This window comes from Molothrus ater, chromosome 2, assembly GCF_012460135.2.
Source record: "Molothrus ater isolate BHLD 08-10-18 breed brown headed cowbird chromosome 2, BPBGC_Mater_1.1, whole genome shotgun sequence".
NCBI lineage: Eukaryota > Metazoa > Chordata > Aves > Passeriformes > Icteridae > Molothrus > Molothrus ater.
The window spans coordinates 1122982-1142399 of record NC_050479.2 but is presented as its reverse complement, the minus strand read 5'-3'; the positions used below and the strand labels follow the sequence as shown (position 1 = coordinate 1142399).

General features: G+C 41.3%; 1 protein-coding gene across 1 annotated transcript in view; it reads right to left on the bottom strand.

The window, feature by feature from the left end:
• RCAN1 (regulator of calcineurin 1) overlaps positions 1-4159 on the bottom strand; it is a 49520-nt gene extending 45361 nt beyond the window's left edge. Inside the window, exon 1 of the mRNA XM_036381967.1 lies at positions 3894-4159. Coding sequence (XP_036237860.1) covers positions 3894-4154 — 261 coding nt within the window. The 5' untranslated portion in view covers positions 4155-4159. The remainder of the gene's footprint in view (positions 1-3893) is intronic.
• Between the last annotated feature and the right edge of the window lie 15259 nt (positions 4160-19418).

Genomic DNA, 19418 nt, shown 5'->3' with positions numbered 1-19418 from the left:
ATTTATATTTAAAACCGTGAGTTTTATAGTATTTTATTTTCATTAATTAAAATGGAGCTGTATTTTTACAAAGGTTTTAAGGATAAATTGTTTGATTAAGAAATTGTACTTTAAGGGGAAATGGAAACTGGATTTGGGGTTTTTGGTTAAGGTTGGGATTAAATGTGTGAGATGGATTTTGTGTTTAGTAGGTTTTATTTCTATCACAGTTTCCCAAATTGTGAATGTTATAGTATTTTATTTTCATAAATTAAAAATTGAGCTGTATTTCTATAAGGGTTTTAAGGATAAATTGTTTAATTAAGAAATTGTACTTTAAGAGGAAATGGAAACTGGATTTGGGGTTTTTGGTTAAGGCTGGCATTAAATGTGTGAGATGGGATTTTGTGTTTAGTAGGTTTTATTTCTATCACAGTTATTATATGACAGTTATTATTTATATTTAAAACTGAGTTTTATCGTATTTTATTTTCATTAATTAAAAAAGGAGCTGTATTTTTAAAAAGGTTTCAAGGATAAATTGTTTAATTAAGAAATGATACTTAAATTATTTTTACTTTTAACTTATTACTAACTACTTGTGGTTTGTAATGTGGATTTTTTTATTTAATTACACAATATTACTTGTGAAGAAGGATTAGTTTCTGTTTAAAACTCTTCTCTTGTTTTATATATATTATTATATATTCAAACCTTAAACTCTAATTTTTCTACTATGTGATACAACACACTTCTATTTAAACAACACACTTCTAATTTTAGTTCTATTGTTTAATTTTAATAAATTAAATACATTAAATTTAATTAATTAAATTAAATAAATAAAATAGATAATAAATAATAAAATCATATATGTTATTATATATTATTTATATATATTATATATAATAAATAATTAAATAATAATAAATAATTAAATAATAATTAATTAAGTAAATAAATAATAAAATAATAATTAAATAAAATAAATTAATTAAATTAAATTAATTATTGTTTCATTTTAATAAATTAAATAAACAATTTTAAATAATAAATTTCATTTCATTTTAATTAATGAAATAATTGTAAAATAATAAGTGTATTTACTTTTTTATTATTTAATTTTGGAAGTCTTCCTCCCACCTTTAGGTCAAATGCAGTGTTCTCTTGGGGGTCAGTGTTTGTCAGCACACAAATCTGAAATTCTCAGTTCCCAGGGGTCCAAGCAGGCAGAAATGAAATTATTTCACTTTTCAGCCTTGCTGTGCCCGTGTCAGAATTGAGGAATCCCCAGGGAGGTCTGACACATCCCTGGGGATGACAGGAGCCAGGGAAATCCTTCACCTGCACAAATCCCATCCAAACCCTGAGGGGCCTCTACTGCCAGAAAACAGCCCTTAAAATGGAATATCCCAGCAAGAACATGGAAAACCACAAAAACCTAATTGGAAATTGTTTACTGATACATTTTCTTAAATAAATGAGTACACAGTTTGAAAAAGAAAATTCAAGAATTACAATCCCTCAAGCACACAGTCAACACTGAAGCTACCAAAAGCTGCAGATCCAATGTAAAAAGCAGTCCAGAAAATCCCAATTTTCAATTTTTTAAAGTAATTTGCCAACTTGAAGATGAGAAAAAAAGGGTTTTGTCTGAGGTAATTTCCTGTATTTCAATAAAAAGAAAAAACTCCAGAATTGAAAGGAATTCCTGAACTGTGCTGTAGAAAACTCGAGAGTAAGTGCTTAGGTAAATTTAAAGTTTTTTTTACTCTGGAAGATTTTGGGGCTGGCATTAAGAAACTGGTCATGAAGTATTTTTAGTTCTTCTGAGAATAAACTGCCATTGACAGGAAGAACTGACAGGAAGGTCTGGTTTTGAGAGACTGCTCACAAACCATTTAAAACTTCTGATTTCTCAACTGGGATTACCTACAGCTCAATAAAAACCATTAAAAATCTGAAAAGGAGAAAGAAGAGGAATGTGCAGGCAGCACTTGCAGAACAGATCTTGGCTGGGGAGGGACAGAACAGGAACAGTCAGCAGGGGCTGTCCTGTCTCACCTTTGATTGGATCAACCCTCCTCAAATAGGGCAATCCAGGATTAGTTATTAGGGGGCCATGAAGGGGGGAAAATCCCATTTAACTGGAGAGAAAAAATCCCATTTAACTGGAGAGAAAAAATCCCATTTAACTGGAGAGAAAAAATCCCATTTAACTGGAGAGGAAAGGTATTTTAGGAGTGTGTTACACCTGCTGGGAAAAGCAGTGTGCTCACAGAGTGGAACCAACCAAACCCAGCAAAATTCAGAATATTTACAAACACTGGGTGAGGATCCCTTCATCAGCACCAAACTCCACAGCTCTGCTGCACAAGTTGGAATTTTCTGGGTGTATTCTACACCAAACCAAAGGAATTTTCTTAAAGTTCACCCCCTAACCAAGTGCAGCCTTTTAAAATTACCTTGGAATCCCTTCTCAGGTGGTCCAGTGACATTTCAGTGTGAGCACATCACCCCACACACCTGAGGGACAAAATTCCTGCATTCCCTTGGACACCAAAACCACCAAATGCTCTGCAGAACTGGACAAACCATGGCACAATGCAGCATTTCCCTCATTTTTAATAGAACCTTGTTTTTCTTACATCATCCAAATGCTGAGGGCACCTCTGACACCTCCAAAATCTGGGATTCAGCCTCAGGGCCTCGTTCCACTTTCTCTCTCTGCACCTTCCTGACATTTGGCCAACAAAATAAATTAAAAACATGGCCAGTCCATGTGGGTTCTTAAAAATGTCACTTTTTGCCAGCTTTCAAGAGTTATCAGCTCTTGCCAGCTCTGTAACTTGATAAAATGAAGCTAAATTATGTATTTCAGTGCTGCAATTCAGTGACCACAGACAACTGAACTGATTTTTCATCTATTAAAAGTCTGTGTGCACCTACCTTCCAAGGACCTCCACCTGGCTTAAGTTTTGTGTTACTTCTAAAACTTTGAGACTTTTCTTCCCACCTGGAGACAGATATTTATTCAAGTTCAAGGCAGTTCTCCCATTCTTTACCTTAGAAATGTAATTTATGCAGGATCTGTACATGGTGAAGACAACACAGTTTATGCTGAGATGATGAGACTCAAATTCATTTGTTACCACTGCCCAACCTTTCATTTGTTACCACTGCCCAACCTTTCAAGTCCATTCTGTTTAATTCAAATCTGTTTAAAAACTAAGCATCACCTTCAGGATGAAAGGGTTTGATAGCAGAAACAAGAAAAAAAAGAATAAAACCACAACAGCAGGTGCTCCAAACACCACCTTAAGCACAAAGCTCAGGCTAGGGGCATCCAGGGATATTTGATTTCATTTCTGTTTCATGCAGAGCTTCACCCTGGGCTACAGATTCACGAATCAAAGGAATGAAGCTAAAATAGCTGCTGGTGTTGAAAGTCCCACGGAATCATGTGGAATCACCAAGGTTTGGGCACCATGCAGTGCCAGCTGTGCCCCGTGGGCACCTTGTCCCCAGCCCAGAGCACTCAGTGCCACCTGCAGGGGACACCTGCAGGGCTGGGCACTGCAAAGCTCCCTGGGCAGCCCCTGCCAAGGCCTGAGCTCCCTTTCCATGGGCAAATTGCTGCTGCTGTCCAAGCTGAGCCTGCCCTGGCCCAGCCTGAGGCCGTTCCCTCCGCTCCCGGAGCAGAGTCCGGCCCCTCCTGGCTCCACCCTCAGAGCGGGCTCAGCTCAGCCCGGCTCGGGACGCGGCTCTCGGCAGGACCGAGGGGACGGGCGGGACACGCAGCCACAGCCTCGCCCCCTCATCCCCTCGCTCCCCCGAGGTTCTCTCGCACAGCGAACCGCGGCAGCCCCGGCCCCGCACCCGGCGCCCCCCTCACGGCTCCCGGCCCGCCTCACCCGGCACGGGCCGTCCTGGAAGACGCGCGGGTCCAGGTTGCAGGCGATGGTGGCGGTGGGCAGATCGCGCAGCGCCACCGCCTCCATCTCGCGGTCAACGAAGCTCCACTCCGCGTCCGCCTCCTCTTCCTCCTCCCCTTCCTCCTCGTCTTCCCCGGGCGGCAGCGGCTGCTGGAGCGGCGGCTCCTCCATGGCCGGAGGCGAGCGGAGGCGGCAGCAGCGACGTCGCTGAGGCGGCTTCTCCCATCCCCCGCCCGCCATCTTGTTTCCTTCGCCCCCGCCCCGCAGCAGCCAATCGGAAGCCGCCGCCGCCCCCACCGCGGGCCGTGTCAGCCAATCGGAAGCCGCCGCCGCTGCGGCAACAGGTGGCGCGTGAGGCCGCGTCCGCCATGTTGGGCGAGGGCAGCGCCGTGAGGGAGCGGCTGAGCTCCCACCCACAAAATCAACTATATATGTATAAAATATACTATATTTAGCATCCGCACTGTATATTTAGTATATATTGTGCATGTAATACACGTGCTCCCCATATATACTGTACTATAGCTGAAAATTTACCATATAATATACCATATTATTTACCATATACCATATTATTTACCAAATAATATATCATATATTGTTATATGGTATATTATATTACAATATCATATGTTATTATTATAAACCATATATGTTATAATTATAATTATACTATCATATATATTATAATACCATACATTACTATACCATATCTAATTTACCATATCATTTTCCATATAATATTCCATATATATATATATATACCCTATAGTATGTGTGTACTGTCTTTATAATATTTTTCTATATTATATGTAATATATAAAAAATATTCTGTGTAGGCTATGCTGTATGTCTGTGTGGTATATATCTAATATACAGTATATAAAAAGGTGCTTTATGTAACAATATACTGTGTGTATATGTGGGAATATAAATAATATGCAGTATATATAACACATATAAAATATGCTGTATATAATAATATATTGTATGCATATGTATTTTTATATATAAATTACTCTATATAATGCTTTATTATTGCTCGAGAGAGAAAGACATGAGCTCCATGTCCCATCCCTGGAAGTGTTCAAGGCCAGGTTGGATGGTCTATAACATAAATGTCAAATATTTATATCAAAATGCCACGTGGATATAAAAATTCCTCACTCAAAGACTTACAAGTCAGCTGAAAATTGCCACTGTGTATTACAATTCACTAATCTGCCTTACAATTCACTAAGCTGACCCAGCCTTGGTGTGCTTGGCTGGTTAGTCTGACCTAAGAGACCTAGGCAAATATTTTTATTACATTTTTAATATTTCATTGTATACATGCCTGTATATATATAAAATATTTTATATAATATTATGCTTCTATTTATTTTTATCTATATGTAGCACCACATTCCAGGGGAAGGCCCAAGCTTCAAAAGTCACAGAGATTTTTATGAAGTTATTGGTTTTTTATTGTTATTGTTTTTTAATGAAGGTATTTTTTATGAAGTTACTGGTTTTTATTAAATTATTGGTTTTTTATGAAGTTATTCTTTATGAAGGTTTTTTAATAAAGTCGTTGTATTGTTATTGAAGTTTTTTTATGCAGTTATTTTCTGAAGGTATTTTATGCAGTTATTTTATGAAGTTATTTTTTCTGAAATTATTGCATCTCCAAACATCCCACTCCTAATTTCTTCAGCCTCTCTGATTGGTTTGGATTTAAGTCTTTATTTGACACTTTTTTGGAGGGATAAACTGAATCAAAGATGGTTTTATGGTCACTTGTGCTGAGTGACATAAAATCTTCATCCTCTCACATGCAGGGAAATGGTCTCTTAAAAGAAAATAACTTCTCTGAGCAACCCCAGATGTTTAATGCTAAATCCAGCCAAAATAAAGCCAATTTTAACCATATATTTTTATTTTTGCCAGAGCTGCTTCCTGACAGGCTGGTGATATTTTCCCCTCCGAGGAGCATCTCTGGATTCCCTGCAGCCCCCTGGAGAAATCCCACCCGAGGAATTTCCACCTGAAATCCGCTGTTCCACAGAATTCCAAAAATCCAGAAGCAAAACCTGGCAGCGAGAACTCCCCGTCCCTGCAGTCTGGCCGGAAAACCACCGGGAAACATTCACAATAAGCACAAGGTGGTTGTGGCAGTTCAGGTGGCAGATTTGAAGGGGAAAAGGCGTTATTAATTGCATTTTATGTTATTAATTGTATTTGATGGAATTAATTGGAGCTGGGATGGTGCCCTGCAGGGCTCCAGGGCCAAAGGACCTCTCTGCCCTAAGAGCTTCAAAGTTTGAAGCATTAATTCAGCCACAGACGTCAGAAATAAATAAATAAACAAACCCGAATCTCCCTAATCTGCAGATTTCATTGTTCAGCCTTCCTTTTTTCCTAGGAAGGGAACGCAAAAACTCCCGCTTTTGACTGGAAGAGGTGGCGAGAGAGGGGAAAAGAGGAATTTCCCCGCAATGTTTGGGGCCAATTTGAGTGTAAGTGAGGGTGATTAACGCTGATGATTAACGCTGGTGATTAACGCTGATAATTAACGCTGATGATTAACGCTGGTGATTAACGCTGATAATTAACGCTGATGATTAACGCTGATGATTAACGCTGGTGATTAACGCTGGTGATTAACGCTGATGATTAACGCTGATGATTTCCCCGCGGGAAAAGGGAATGGCCGCTGGAGCGGGGCCAGGGGAGGTTCCCAGCACTGCCACCTCCATCTAGCGGCCGTGGAACCCCCGGGCCAGGAGGGATTTCACTGCAGGGACCTGCCCCAAAAATCCGCGCTTGGACTGGGAAATCCGGCTGGCTACAGCGGAATGAAATAGAATCAAATGAAATAGGATAAAATAGAAAACAGAAAGTGAAATAAAATAAAATAGAATAAAATAAATAAAATATAAAATATAAAATATAAAATATAAAATATAAAATATAAAATATAAAATATAAAATATAAAATGAAATACAATAAAATAAAATAGAATAAAATGAAATACAATAAAATAGAATAAAATAAATAAAATATAAAATATAAAATATAAAATATAAAATATAAAATATAAAATATAAAATATAAAATGAAATACAATAAAATAAAATAGAATAAAATGAAATACAATAAAATAAAATATAAAATATTAAAATGATATGAAATAAATAAAATAAAATAAAATCAGAGGAAAGAAAATACAAATAAAAAATAAAATAAAAAATAAAATAGAATAAAATGAAATGAAATAAAATATAAAATGAAATTAAATTAAATAGAATAAAATGAAATAAAATATAAAATTATATTAAATAAAATAGAATAAAATTAAATATAAAATATAAAGTGAAATGAAATAAAATAAAATAGAATAAAATCAGAGGAAATAAAATACGAAGTAAAATATAAAATAAAATTTAAAATTAAATAAATAGAATAAAATAAAGTATATTAAAAATAAAATTAAATTAAATTAAATATAAAATAAGATATAAAATGAAATTAAATGAAATAAAATGAAATAAAATAAAATATAAAATATAAAATAAAATCAGAGGAAATAAAATACAAAGTAAAATATAAAATAAAATAAAAAAATTAAATAGAATAGAATAAAATAAAATAAAATAAAGTATATTAAAAAATAAAATAGAATAAAATGAAATGAAATAAAATAAAATAGAATAAAATTAAATTAAATATAAAATATAAAATGAAATAAAATAAAATAAAATAGAATAAAATAAAATATAAAATTAAATAAAATCAGAGGAAATAAAATACAAAGTAAAATATAAAATAAAATAAAAAATTAAATAAAATATAATAAAATAAATATATTAAAAAATAAAATAGAATAAAATGAAATAAAATATAAAATAAGATATGAAATAAGATATGAAATTAAATGAAATAAAAGAAATAGAATAAAACAAAATGAAATAAAACAACAAATAAAATAGAATAAAATGAAATCAAAACAAAATAGGATAAAATAAAATTGAATAAAATATAAGATATAAAAAAATAAAAAATAAAATGAAATAAAATAAAATATAAAATAAAATTTAATATAAAAGGAAATGAAATTAAATAAAATATAAAATATAATGAAATGAAAATAAATAAAATAGAATAAAATTAAATTAAATAAAATATAAAGTGAAATAAAATATGAAATAAAATAAAATAAAATATTGGTTATCATTCAACAGAGAAAGAATGAACATCACAGAATCCCAGAATTATCAAGGTGAGAAGAAACCTTTAAGATCACCCAGCAGCACCACTCTTGTCCCCAAGGGCCACACCCAGACACCCCTGGGACACGCCCAGGGACAGGGACAGTGACCCCAAACCTCCCTGGGCAGCTCATTCCTACCCTGACCACTCTGTCCATTGAATTTTTGTGTCAAATCCAACCTGAACCTTTAGCTTGTGCATTTTGCTTTAAAAAGTCATCAGATATTTTCAGGCACTGCAGCTGCAAATAGTGAATGTAAATGGTGAATTCCTTGAATGCTGTTGATAAAAACACCAGCAAATATTAAAATAGTGATCTATTCAAAAAATTCAAAAGTGATCTATTAAAAAATTTAAAAAAAGAAAACAACAAAAAAGAGACAATCTGGTGAACATTTTCCACCTGAAATCTGCTGTTCCACAGAATTCAAAAAATTCAGAAGCAAAACCTGGCAGCAAGAAATTCCTGTCCCTGCAGCCTGTGTTGTTTCACGATGAACATTTTCCTTGGGAAGAGGTCTGGACCAGGTGTGAAAGCACTTTCAGCAGCTTTAGGAGGAAAAAAGAGCCACTCCTGAGATGTTTTCAGGGCTGGATGTGCTCAGCTGAGCACAAAGAATAGTGAGGAGAGGCTGCAGCTAAACGTGGAGCGCTGGGAGAGTTCTGGTCACAGAACAAGAACAAACGGCCCCAGTGATTAAACAGATTACAGCAAGAAATAAAACATAACTTTACAACATTTAGCGTCAGAATAAGCCTTTAAACGAGGCTGGGGATTTCCTTTGGGTCTGTTTTCTTTTGGAGGGCACCTGCTGTGCTCAAAGTGAGGTTAAATTAAAGGATTGGGATTTTGGGGACTTTATAAACTCCCCTTGAGTGTCTGCCTTGTGCTGGAGAGGCTCAGACCGCTGTGTGTGGGAGGCTCGTGGGGGGAAAAACCTGTCTGAGAGAAAGGAGCCCAGAGGGGCTGCTTGGCACAGGAAAAGCACCTCAAAAAGTGGTGCATTTTACCTCAAAAAGTAAAAGGGAGACACTGCTGAAGATGATTTTTAGTGAAATATCCCAGGACCTGAGGTGTCAGGAGGGACGCAGCGAGCAGGAGGCAAAGCCCTTTGGGCAGCCTGGGAAGGAGCCACTGACTGGAAAGGTCAAACTGCACTTGGGAAAAGCAGGAGTTGTTCCAGAGCAGGGCAGGATCACAGATAATGGAATGGGTTGGGTTGGGAGGGACCTTAAAATTCATCCAGATCCATGGCGGGGACACCTCCCACTGTCCCAGGCTGCTCCAGCCTGGCCTTGGGCACTGCCAGGGATCCAGGGCCAGCCCCAGCTGCTCTGGGCAATCGTTTCCAGGGCCTCCTCACCCTCACAGCCAGGAATTCCTTCCCAAAACCCAAACTCCATCCCCTGGAAATTGTCTCTCTCCAGCTTTCCTGGGGCTCCTGCAGGCCCTGCAAGGCCACCCTGAGCTCAGCCCAAAGCTTCTCCTGTGCAGGTGAACAATCCCAGCTGTGCCAGCCTTTCCTCCCAGCAGAGCTGCTCCATCCCTCTGCCCATCCTGGAGCCTCCTCTGGGCTCTCTGCAGCAGCTCCAGCTCCTCCCTGGGCTGGGGCAGCTCTGCAGGTGGGAAATCACCTGAGACAGGGGCACAATCCCAATCCCAGCCCCAATCCCATCCCAACCCCAATCCCAGCCCCAATCCCATCCCAATCCCAACCCCAATGTCATTCCCAATCCCAACCCCAATCCCAACCCCAATCCCAGCCCCAATCCCATCCCAATCCCAACCCCAATGTCATTCCCAGCCCCAATCCCATCCCAATCCCAACCCCAATGTCATTCCCAACCCCAATCCCATCCCAATCCCAACCCCAATCCCATCCCAATCCCCATCCCAATCCCAACCCCAATGTCATTCCCAACCCCAATCCCATCCCAATCCCCGTCCCAATCCCAACCCCAATCCCAATCCCATCCCAATCCCAACCCCAATGTCATTCCCAACCCCAATCCCAGCCCAAATCCCATCCCAATCCCAACCCCAATGTCATTCCCAACCCCAATCCCATCCCAATCCCAATCCCAGTCCCTTCCCCGCTGTTCCCAGGGCAGGGTTGGACACCAGAACCCCCAGAGCTGCTCCCAGTCCGTGCTCCTGGCTGGGATTGTCCCAAAGCAGGAGCAGCCCCTGGCACTGGGACTTGTAGAACTCCCTGAGGTCCTTTCTAATCAAAGATGGAAATAGAACACCATGAAACAAATTAAATAAAATATAAATTAAGGAAAAATTAAACAAAACCAGCACAGTGGAGTTCAGTGTTTTATGGCAGGGATTTGCCTCAAAAAAAATCTGTGTTTTGCAAGAAAAATATATGAAATGAAATGAAATGAAATTAAATTAAATAATAAAAATTAAAATAAAATACAATATTAAAATAAAATAAAATATTGGTTATAAATGGAGAACTTCTAATGAAAGACAGAAATAAAACACTGCTTAACAAAACCAGCACAGAGTAGGTCAGAGTTTTATGGCAGCGATCTGCCTCAAAAAATCCACACTTTGCAAGGGAAATGTGTCTGGCTGAAATAAAATAAAATAAAATAAAATAAAATAAAATAAAATAAAATAAAATAAAATAAAATAAAATAAAATAAAATAAAATATAAAATGAAAGAAAAGAAAATATTGGTTTTAACTAAATGGAGAACTTCTAATGAAAGATTGAAGTAAAACTGCATGAAACAAAGCCAGCGCAGTAGAGTTCAGTTTTATGGCAGGGATTTGCCTCAAAACATCTATGTTTCGCAAGGGAAATATAGGTGGCTGAAATGAAATGAAATGAAATAAAATAAAATAAAACATTAAAATGAAATAAATTAAATAAAATCTATAAAATAAAATTTAAAAATTAAAAATTAAATTAAATTAAAATGAAAATAAAATAAAATAAAATAAAATAAAATAAAATAAAAATAAATAAAATTAAAATTAAATTAAATTAAATTACAAAATCAATAAAAAATGGTTTTAAATGGAGAACTTCTAATGAAAGCTGGCAATAAAAGGCCGTGTAACAAAACCAGCCCAGCCCAGTTCAGTGATCCCTTGGAGGTTTTTTTTATGGTTTTTTTTTTTGTTTTGTTTTGGGGTTTTTTGGTTTGTTTGGTTTTTTTTTTTTTTATTCTTTTATTTCTTTCAGAGCAATCAGTAACAGCCCCAGTTACTGATTTACAGCAGGGCTCGGTCACGGGTGCTGTGGGACAAACGGGTTTGTCAGGCAGAGCTGCTGAGAGGGAATAATAAAATAAATGTGACAACATTTCAGCAAAACCTCTGCAGAGCTGTGGGGAGAAAGAGCAAGGCTGGGGCCCTAATCCTGGGAAAAGGAAAATCCTTGAGAAGGAAGGTAAAGACAAGGAAAAGAGGGGAATGGGAGAGTGAGAGAAGAAAATGGAAGAAAAGAAATATTGAAAAGAAAAAGAGGAAAATTAAAAAGAAAGGAAAAGGAAAGGGAAGGGAAGGGAAGGAGAAAAAGAGAAGGGAAAAAAGGAAAGGAAAGGAAAGGAAAGGAAAGGAAAGGAAAGGAAAGGAAAGGAAAGGAAAGGAAAGGAAAGGAAAGGAAAGGAAAGGAAAGGAAAGGAAAGGAAAGGAAAGGAAAGGAAAGGAAAGGAAAGGAAAGGAAAGGAAAGGAAAGGAGAAAGGAAAGGAAAAAGGAAAAAAAGACAAGAAAAAGAGAAATAAAGGGAAAGGAAAAGAAAAAGAGAAAGACAAAAAGAAGGAGAAACAAAAGGAAAAAAGAAAGAGAGAAAGAGAGGAAAGAAAGAAAGAAAGAAAGAAAGAAAGAAAGAAAGAAAGAAAGAAAGAAAGAAAGAAAGAAAGAAAGAAAGAAAGAAAGAAAGAAAGAAAGAAAGAAAGAAAGAAAGAAAGAAAGAAAGACAAAAAAAGAGAAAAAATTAAAAAGGAAAAAAAGAGAAAATAAAAAAGAAAAAGAAAGGGAAAAGGCAAAAGGAAAGGATTGTGGCATAACCTGCATGAAAATAAAATAAAATGGTCATTATGAATAAGACAAATTCTCATTGTGCCTCTTGATTGCACGTGTCACATTCTTCTACATCAGCAACTCAAATATTTACATTGCTGCTTTGAAATATTCCAGGTTTTATTTCCAAAATCCATAATTATCACAAATTCCCCGAGGTGGGAAGAGCCCTTCAGGATGATCCAGCATCACCCCTGAACCCCAACAGTTCCCTTAAAAGACATATTAAACATAAAAGTTCCCTGAGTTTTGCAAAGAAGAATTGGAATAAAAGCCAGGATCAAGCGGCAATGGCGCAGAATGGAGGGAAAAATTAAAACCTGTGAAAGATGAAATGAAATTGAAAACGAGAATATTAAAAGAAAAATCAAATTAACTGTGATTAGGGGTTATATTCTGATAAACAGGCACAATAAACCAGGAAACATTTGAAATAAATGTTGATGAAGTAGGGGTTAAAATAATAGAGTTCAAGACAATCTGGACGCTTTATTTAAAGTGAACAAAATCTCTGGGAGCTTCCAAGAGCTTGGAGTTTTTTCCAGGCTCCCAGTAAAATGCTCGGCTGGATCTAATAAAGGCTCGCTAACGAATTTTGTGGAGCACTGTGAGAAAAGCAGCGTTTGTTAGCCGGAGAACTCGAGCTGATTTCATTAATTATTATTATTTCATTAATTCCGAGCGTGAAGGTGTCCCGGGCTCAGTTTTATTCGCAGTTTTGTTTTAAGGGCTGGTTTTCGTTTGCCTGGAGCAGGTGAAACGCAGCTGAGGTCGGAGTCATTTTCCACACTCACCTCCCCAGTTCCAGGAGGAGGAAGAGGAAGAGGAGGAGGAGGAGGAGGAGGAGGAGGAGGAGGAGGCAGTAATGAAATCACAGCTCCTCGATGAGCCTGGCAAAGGCGCTCAGCTTGCAACACCCGAGCGATCCCCCGAGCAAGGAGGGATTTGGAGCTGGGGGTCCCTTCCTAAGGCAGGAGAGGAATTCGGGAATTCGGGAATTCAGGAATTCAAGCCTCTGGAAGCGATGGGAGGAGGGAATTCAGCGCAGGGAGCTCGGCAGGGATTTCCCGAGCAGAATCAAAAGCCTGGAGTTGTCCAGAAGGAGCCAACACGCGGTTCCAGGGCAGTCACCAGGGCTTGGCTGCTTCTCAAATTCCAAATTTAATCCCAAACCACGATTTGATTGAATTAGACTCAAAAACAATATATAATGTCTGGTTTTTACCTTGGCTTCATTATTCCTATTGCTTCATTATAACAGTGCTGCTTAACCAAAAGAAAAGGAAAATCGATTATTCTTTTGGACAATGAGCAGGTTTAAAGTACTTGAATACAGCGAAAATGACGGAGTTTGGTTTCTTTGCGAGCTTTGTTGCTGTTTTTCAACATATTCTGGAATGATTTTTTCAGAATTTAACTCCGGGCTGCTCCTGTGGGACGCCGGGAATTCAGGAATTGAGTCAAAACAGAAGGAGGAGTGGGGCTCGGCATGAAGGAGCCTCTCCTCCTTCCTTCCGCTCGCTCATCCTCATTTCTGGGGGGCATTTCGGGGTTTCTGTGCTGCCCAGCCCAGCAGCCGGGATTCCCCTGGACATTCCTGCCTTTTTCCCGAGCCCCCGGAGCAGCTGGGCAGGGCCGGGAATCGGGCAGGGATTGCCCCAGATGGGCTCAGCACAGATGGCACCCCCGCAACCCGCCGGGATTTCTACCAGGACATCCCTCCCTCCTCCTCCTCCTCCTCCTCCTCCTTTCCTCTGAACGCCCTCCCAGCCACCAGACGATGGAATTTCACACCGGGAAAATTAAGGAACCCGGGGACAAACGTAACAAACGTCCATGTATTCTGAAAGCGGGAAAAAAATTCTAATTCATTTTGATTCTAAAAAACTCCAATAGAATTCTTTCACTTGCAGCTTTGTCCTTCCCACAGTTAAAATAACATTTTAAAGAGGATATAGAACTGGCTTAGACACAAATAAAGGGGTCTGGGGTTATTTTTTCCATCTCAAAATGTATTAATATTCGGTATTAGTATATAAACTTTGATAATACTGCGTTCATATTCTTATATAGATTTTTTTTATCCCACAAGTTATTGGAAGTTTTATGCCACAAGTAACTCTGGTCTCCAGCCAGGCAGTTTGTACCTGTCTGTGTTTACCCTGACAAATCCCTCCATCCATCCCCTGCTGGGGACACCCAGTTTAATTCCACCCCTTTTCCGAAGCCTCGACTTCCTTCTAATTCCCAGTGCAAAAAATCAGGAGCAAAAGGAGGGGGTTTTTTTCCTTATCTCTGTCTGCAAAAAAAAAAAAAAATTACAACTTTGGTCTGCAGTGGGAGGGAAAAGGAGTTACAATAATCCGAGCAAGTCCTAATTAAAACCCCCCAGGGATAAAAGTTGTTCCCACCAGACTGCGAGGGGATCTTCGGTGGTGGCTGAAGTCTGACATCTGCGAGCATCAATTAATTAATTAATTAATACCTCCACTCATCCTTTAATAAAGAAGTGTGCGCTAATCCTCCCCGTAGCCGAGCTCCGAAAATCAAATTTATTAGCCAAGGGCTGTTTTAGGAACAGATGGGGTGTAAAGAGCTTGATGGAACGGGTGGAGAGCGAGAGATTAATTAATTAATTGTTAAGTAATTGAGTGACGAGTGCGGGGAGCAAGAAATGCAAAGCCCCGGGATGCCGCTGGGACAGATCTGAGTTTAACAATTCTGCATTCCCAAAACTCCTTTGGGGAACCGGAGGGTGACAAGGGACCTCTCCACCTGTGCCCGGCTCTGTCTGTCCCTGCTTCCCCCTCCGTCCCGATGCCCTCACAGGCTCAGTTCCAGCAAAACGACAAAAATCGAGAGAGAGAGAGAGAGCCCAGAGAGATCCCTAACAAGTTATTCCTGCCGTGATTGCATCGAGCACTCCGCCTGAATTTTGCGTCCTACAAAGAGAATTAGCGGCTGGCTGGGGGAGCTGCTAGTCCTCGGCTCTGTCTTTGTAAGGCTCCCGAGAATGTTTAACGAGTTAATCTTTTGTTAGGCTCAAACCCCGCGCCGATGTTCGCCAGCAGGCACGGCTTAGCACTGGAAGGGATTTTTGTTGGTTTTTTGGTCTGGTTATCACTGAAAGGGTTTGGGCTTTGTTGGCCTTGAAATCTTCACCTTGTGAGAACTGAAAGCAGGGGATAGGTAAATAAAGGAAAACAGGATTGTGTGTTAATGGGTTAGCTGTGCAGGGAACGGGACAGGCAGGCAGCTCTGCTGTGGCTCCATCTGATCAGCAGGACACAAATCCTGGGTCAGACTGGGAACCTGAGCCAAACCTGACACAAACCCAGAGGAGCTGGGCAAGAACCCAAAACATTCAATCACCCAAAGGAGCTGTGTGAGAACACAAAATATTGATGGACACAAAGGAGATGTGTGAGAAGCCAAAATATTGACAAACCCAAAGGAGCTGTGTTAGAACCCAAAACGTTCAATCACCCAAAGGAGCTGGGCGAGAACCCAAAACATTCAATCATCCAAAGGAGCTGTGTGAGAGCCCAAAATATTGACAAACCCAAAGGAGCTGTGCAAGAACCCAAAATATTCAATCACTCAAAGGAGTTCTGCAAAAACCCAAAATATTTAATCACCCAAAGAAACTGTGCAAGAACCCAAAATATTGATGGGCCCAAAGGAGCTGTGTTAGAACCCAAAACGTTCAATCACCCAAAGGAGCTGTGTGAGAACCCAAAATACTGATGGGCCCAAAGGAGCTGTGTGAGAACCCAAAACGTTCAGTCACCCAAAGGAGCTGTGTGAGAGCCCAAAATATTGATGGGCCCAAAGGAGATGTGTGAGAACCCAAAATATTGACAAACCCAAAGGAGCTGTGCAAGAACCCAAAATATTCAATCACTCAAAGGAGTTCTGCAAAAACCCAAAATATTTAATCACCCAAAGGAGCTGTGCAAGAGCCCAAAATATTGATGGGCCCAAAGGAGCTGTTCAAGAACCCAAAATATTCAGTCACCCAAAGAAACTGTGCAAGAACCCAAAATATTGATGGGCCCAAAGGAGGTGTCGTCTAAGAACCCAAAATGTTCAATCACTCAAAGGAGTTGTGCAAGAGCCCAAAATATTGACAAACCCAAAGGAGCTGTGTGAGAGTCCAAAACATTGATAGACCCAAAGGAGATGTGTAAGAACCCAAAATATTGACAAACCCAAAGGAGCTGTATAAGAACCCAAAATATTTAATCACCCAAAGGAGTTCTGCAAAAACCCAAAATATTTAATCACCCAAAGGAGCTGTGTAAGAACCCCAAGCACTTCATCACCCAAAGGAGCTGTGCAAGAATCTAAAATACTGATGGACTCAAAGGAGATGTGTAAGAACCTAAACCATTTAATCACCCAAAGGATTTGAGTAAGAGCCCCAAACATTTCATCACCCAAAGGAGCTGTTTAAGCTGCAGGGAGCCTGAGCAGGCTCTGCCCCAGGGAGCTCCAGAGGGATCCTCCTGTCCCAGCCCATCCAGAGCAAAGCTGAGCTCACGGGGCCTCAAGGGCTTCTCAAGGGTGCAGCCAAGGACAGGATCCATGGAATTGTGGAATATCCGAGTTGGAAGGGACCCACAGGGTCACAGTGCAGCTCCTGGCCCTGCACAGACACCCCAGCAGTGCCCTGTGCCTGGGAGCAGTGTCCAGAAATGTCACCTCCTGCCTCACCCACACCCAGTTCCACAAAATTCCACCACTGCCCTGAAGGCTCCACTGTGGAATCCCGAGGGGAGCCCTGTCCTCCCAGCAGTGCCCTGCCCTGGAGATGTCAGGCAGAGCTCTGGGCTGGGCTCTCACAGCTGAGAGCCTTGTGAGGTGGGACTTGTGTGACACCTGGGGACACCTGGGGACACAGGGAGGAGCTGGAGCTGCTGCAGAGAGCCCAGAGGAGGCTCCAGGATGGGCAGAGGGATGGAGCAGCTCTGCTGGGAGGAAAGGCTGGCACAGCTGGGATTGTTCACCTGCACAGGAGAAGCTTTGGGCTGAGCTCAGGGTGGCCTTGCAGGGCCTGGAGGAGCCCCAGGAAAGCTGGAGAGAGACAATTTCCAGGGCATGCAGGGACAGCACCCAGGGAATGGCTGCCAGTGCCAGAGGGCAGGGCAGGAAGAGTAATTCCTTTTCCTCCAGGAATTGCTGCTGGGTTTTCCCCCCTGCAAAAGCAAATTAAGCAGGCAGTGAAAGTCCCTCAGAATATTCGGTTTGAGGTGCAAAAAATGTTTGTGGGTTTTGCTGTGGTCTCCCAGAAAAAGATCCTGCCTCATATATTCCTCCTGTAGATATGCTTCATAAAAAACTATATTTAGGCATATAGACACCAACATCTTCCTCTTTATTGTCTGCACACACTCATTTACTATTCAGGCCAAAACAGTAACTGCAGCTGTGAGAAATGGATTTGTAAAGAATTTTCAAAAATTTAAAAAATAAAAAAAAACTCAACTGAGATAAGGTGTGCTGGCTTAGGAAGGCCATGGATATTGGGAACTGGGAATTGTTCCCTGGCAGGGTGAGCAGGGGCTGGGATGGAATTCCCAGAGCAGCTTGGGCTGCCCCTGCATCCCTGGCAGTGCCCAAGGCCAGGCTGGACACTGGGGACAGTGGGAGGTGTCCCTGCCATGGGCAGGGATGATCTGTAATGTCCCCTCTGACCCAAACCCTTCTGGCATTCTCTGACATGTCCAACCTTCAGGCCGAGGTGAAGAGCCCTTCAGCAAAGGTGAGGATGAATATCCAGTATCATCTCTGCAGAGGTTACCGAGTTGTGTCATTCTACTGCTACCAAACCCCATAAGAGACAGGGGAGATAATCGCCTCGGGATGGTTCCACCTGCAAGACCTCCACTGGCAGCTGCTGAGTTCCTGCTCCTAAATCCTCATGACCCTCTGTTCCTAAATCTTCCAGGAACGTTCCTTCTGAGCACAGCTGCCTCCATTCTTCTGTCTCACTTGGGATGCACCTCCGGGCGAGCATCCAAGAGCTGCAGGATTGTTCACTGCTTTGGCTGTTCGTGTTTTATCGGGGCAGAATGTTGGACCTGCTGCGTTGATTTGTTCTGTAGCATTTCCCCGCTCCTGTCGGCTGCATCTTCCCCCTTCACACCCTTTCCAAACCCCTGGATTCTATCCCTGCTCTGCTCCCTCTCAAATATAAAAAGTGGGTTTATATACTCAAATATAAAAAGTGTATATACAAATATACACACTTTATACATATATATATATACTATTTGTATGTATACAAAAGTATATATACAAAAACTGTTTAACTGCTGGGTTTTTTTAATTAGGATACCTCATTCCGGTCAGCCAACTGTGCCTCCACTGTTCTGTCTGCACCTCGAAAATCAGGATTATTTTCCTCATCCGAAGGAAAAGTTCTGACTTCTTTCGCAGCAGCTGCCGGCTCTGCCCAGGACACGGCGTTTCTCACCCCATTAAAATGCAAACTCGCAGAGGATCCTCGCACATGAATGAAAATCACTTGAAAGCATGCGAATCCAGGTGTTTATTTCTTTACACAGAGCGTTGTGTTGTTCCCTTTAACAACTTTCGCGAGCTGATAAGGACACATTTCCCTTTTTAACAACCTTTGGAGCAGCCCGAAGCGGCTCATCCGTGTTTTTAACAAACCGTGCGGGACCGTGGGGGCTGTGCCGGGCCCGAGCATCAGCAGCGGTGTGGGTGCTCGGAGGGTTCCTTCCTACAGCTGGTTTGGGAAATGAGGCCAGCAGAGCCTCAGCCGCGCCTGCCCGCAGGTGTGAGCCAGCCTGGGGACAGCAGTGCCAGGGACTGGGAGCAGGGCACGAACGGGGCTCGGGGTGCGAGGGGACCCCCGAGCAGGTGTGGGCAACACACACAAACACAGCAGAGATTTTGGGCCACTCTGCAAAGGCTCCGGTGCCTGCGGGCGGGGGTGGCAGCGCTCGGTGCGCCGTGGTCCCGCTCCACAGCGCGGCTGGGCAAGGGCCGTGCCCGGAGCGGTGGGACGGGACGGGGCAGGGGCCGTGCCCAGGCAGGGGCAGTGCCCGGAGCGGGGCAGGCGGAGGGAGGAGCGCGGCCCCGGCCCCGCGCAGGCACCGCCCCCGTTCCCCGGCCGTGCCCGGCGCTGCTCCGCGGCCGCTCCGCTGCTCCGGCTCGTCCCGCGCTCACGGCGGTCCCGGC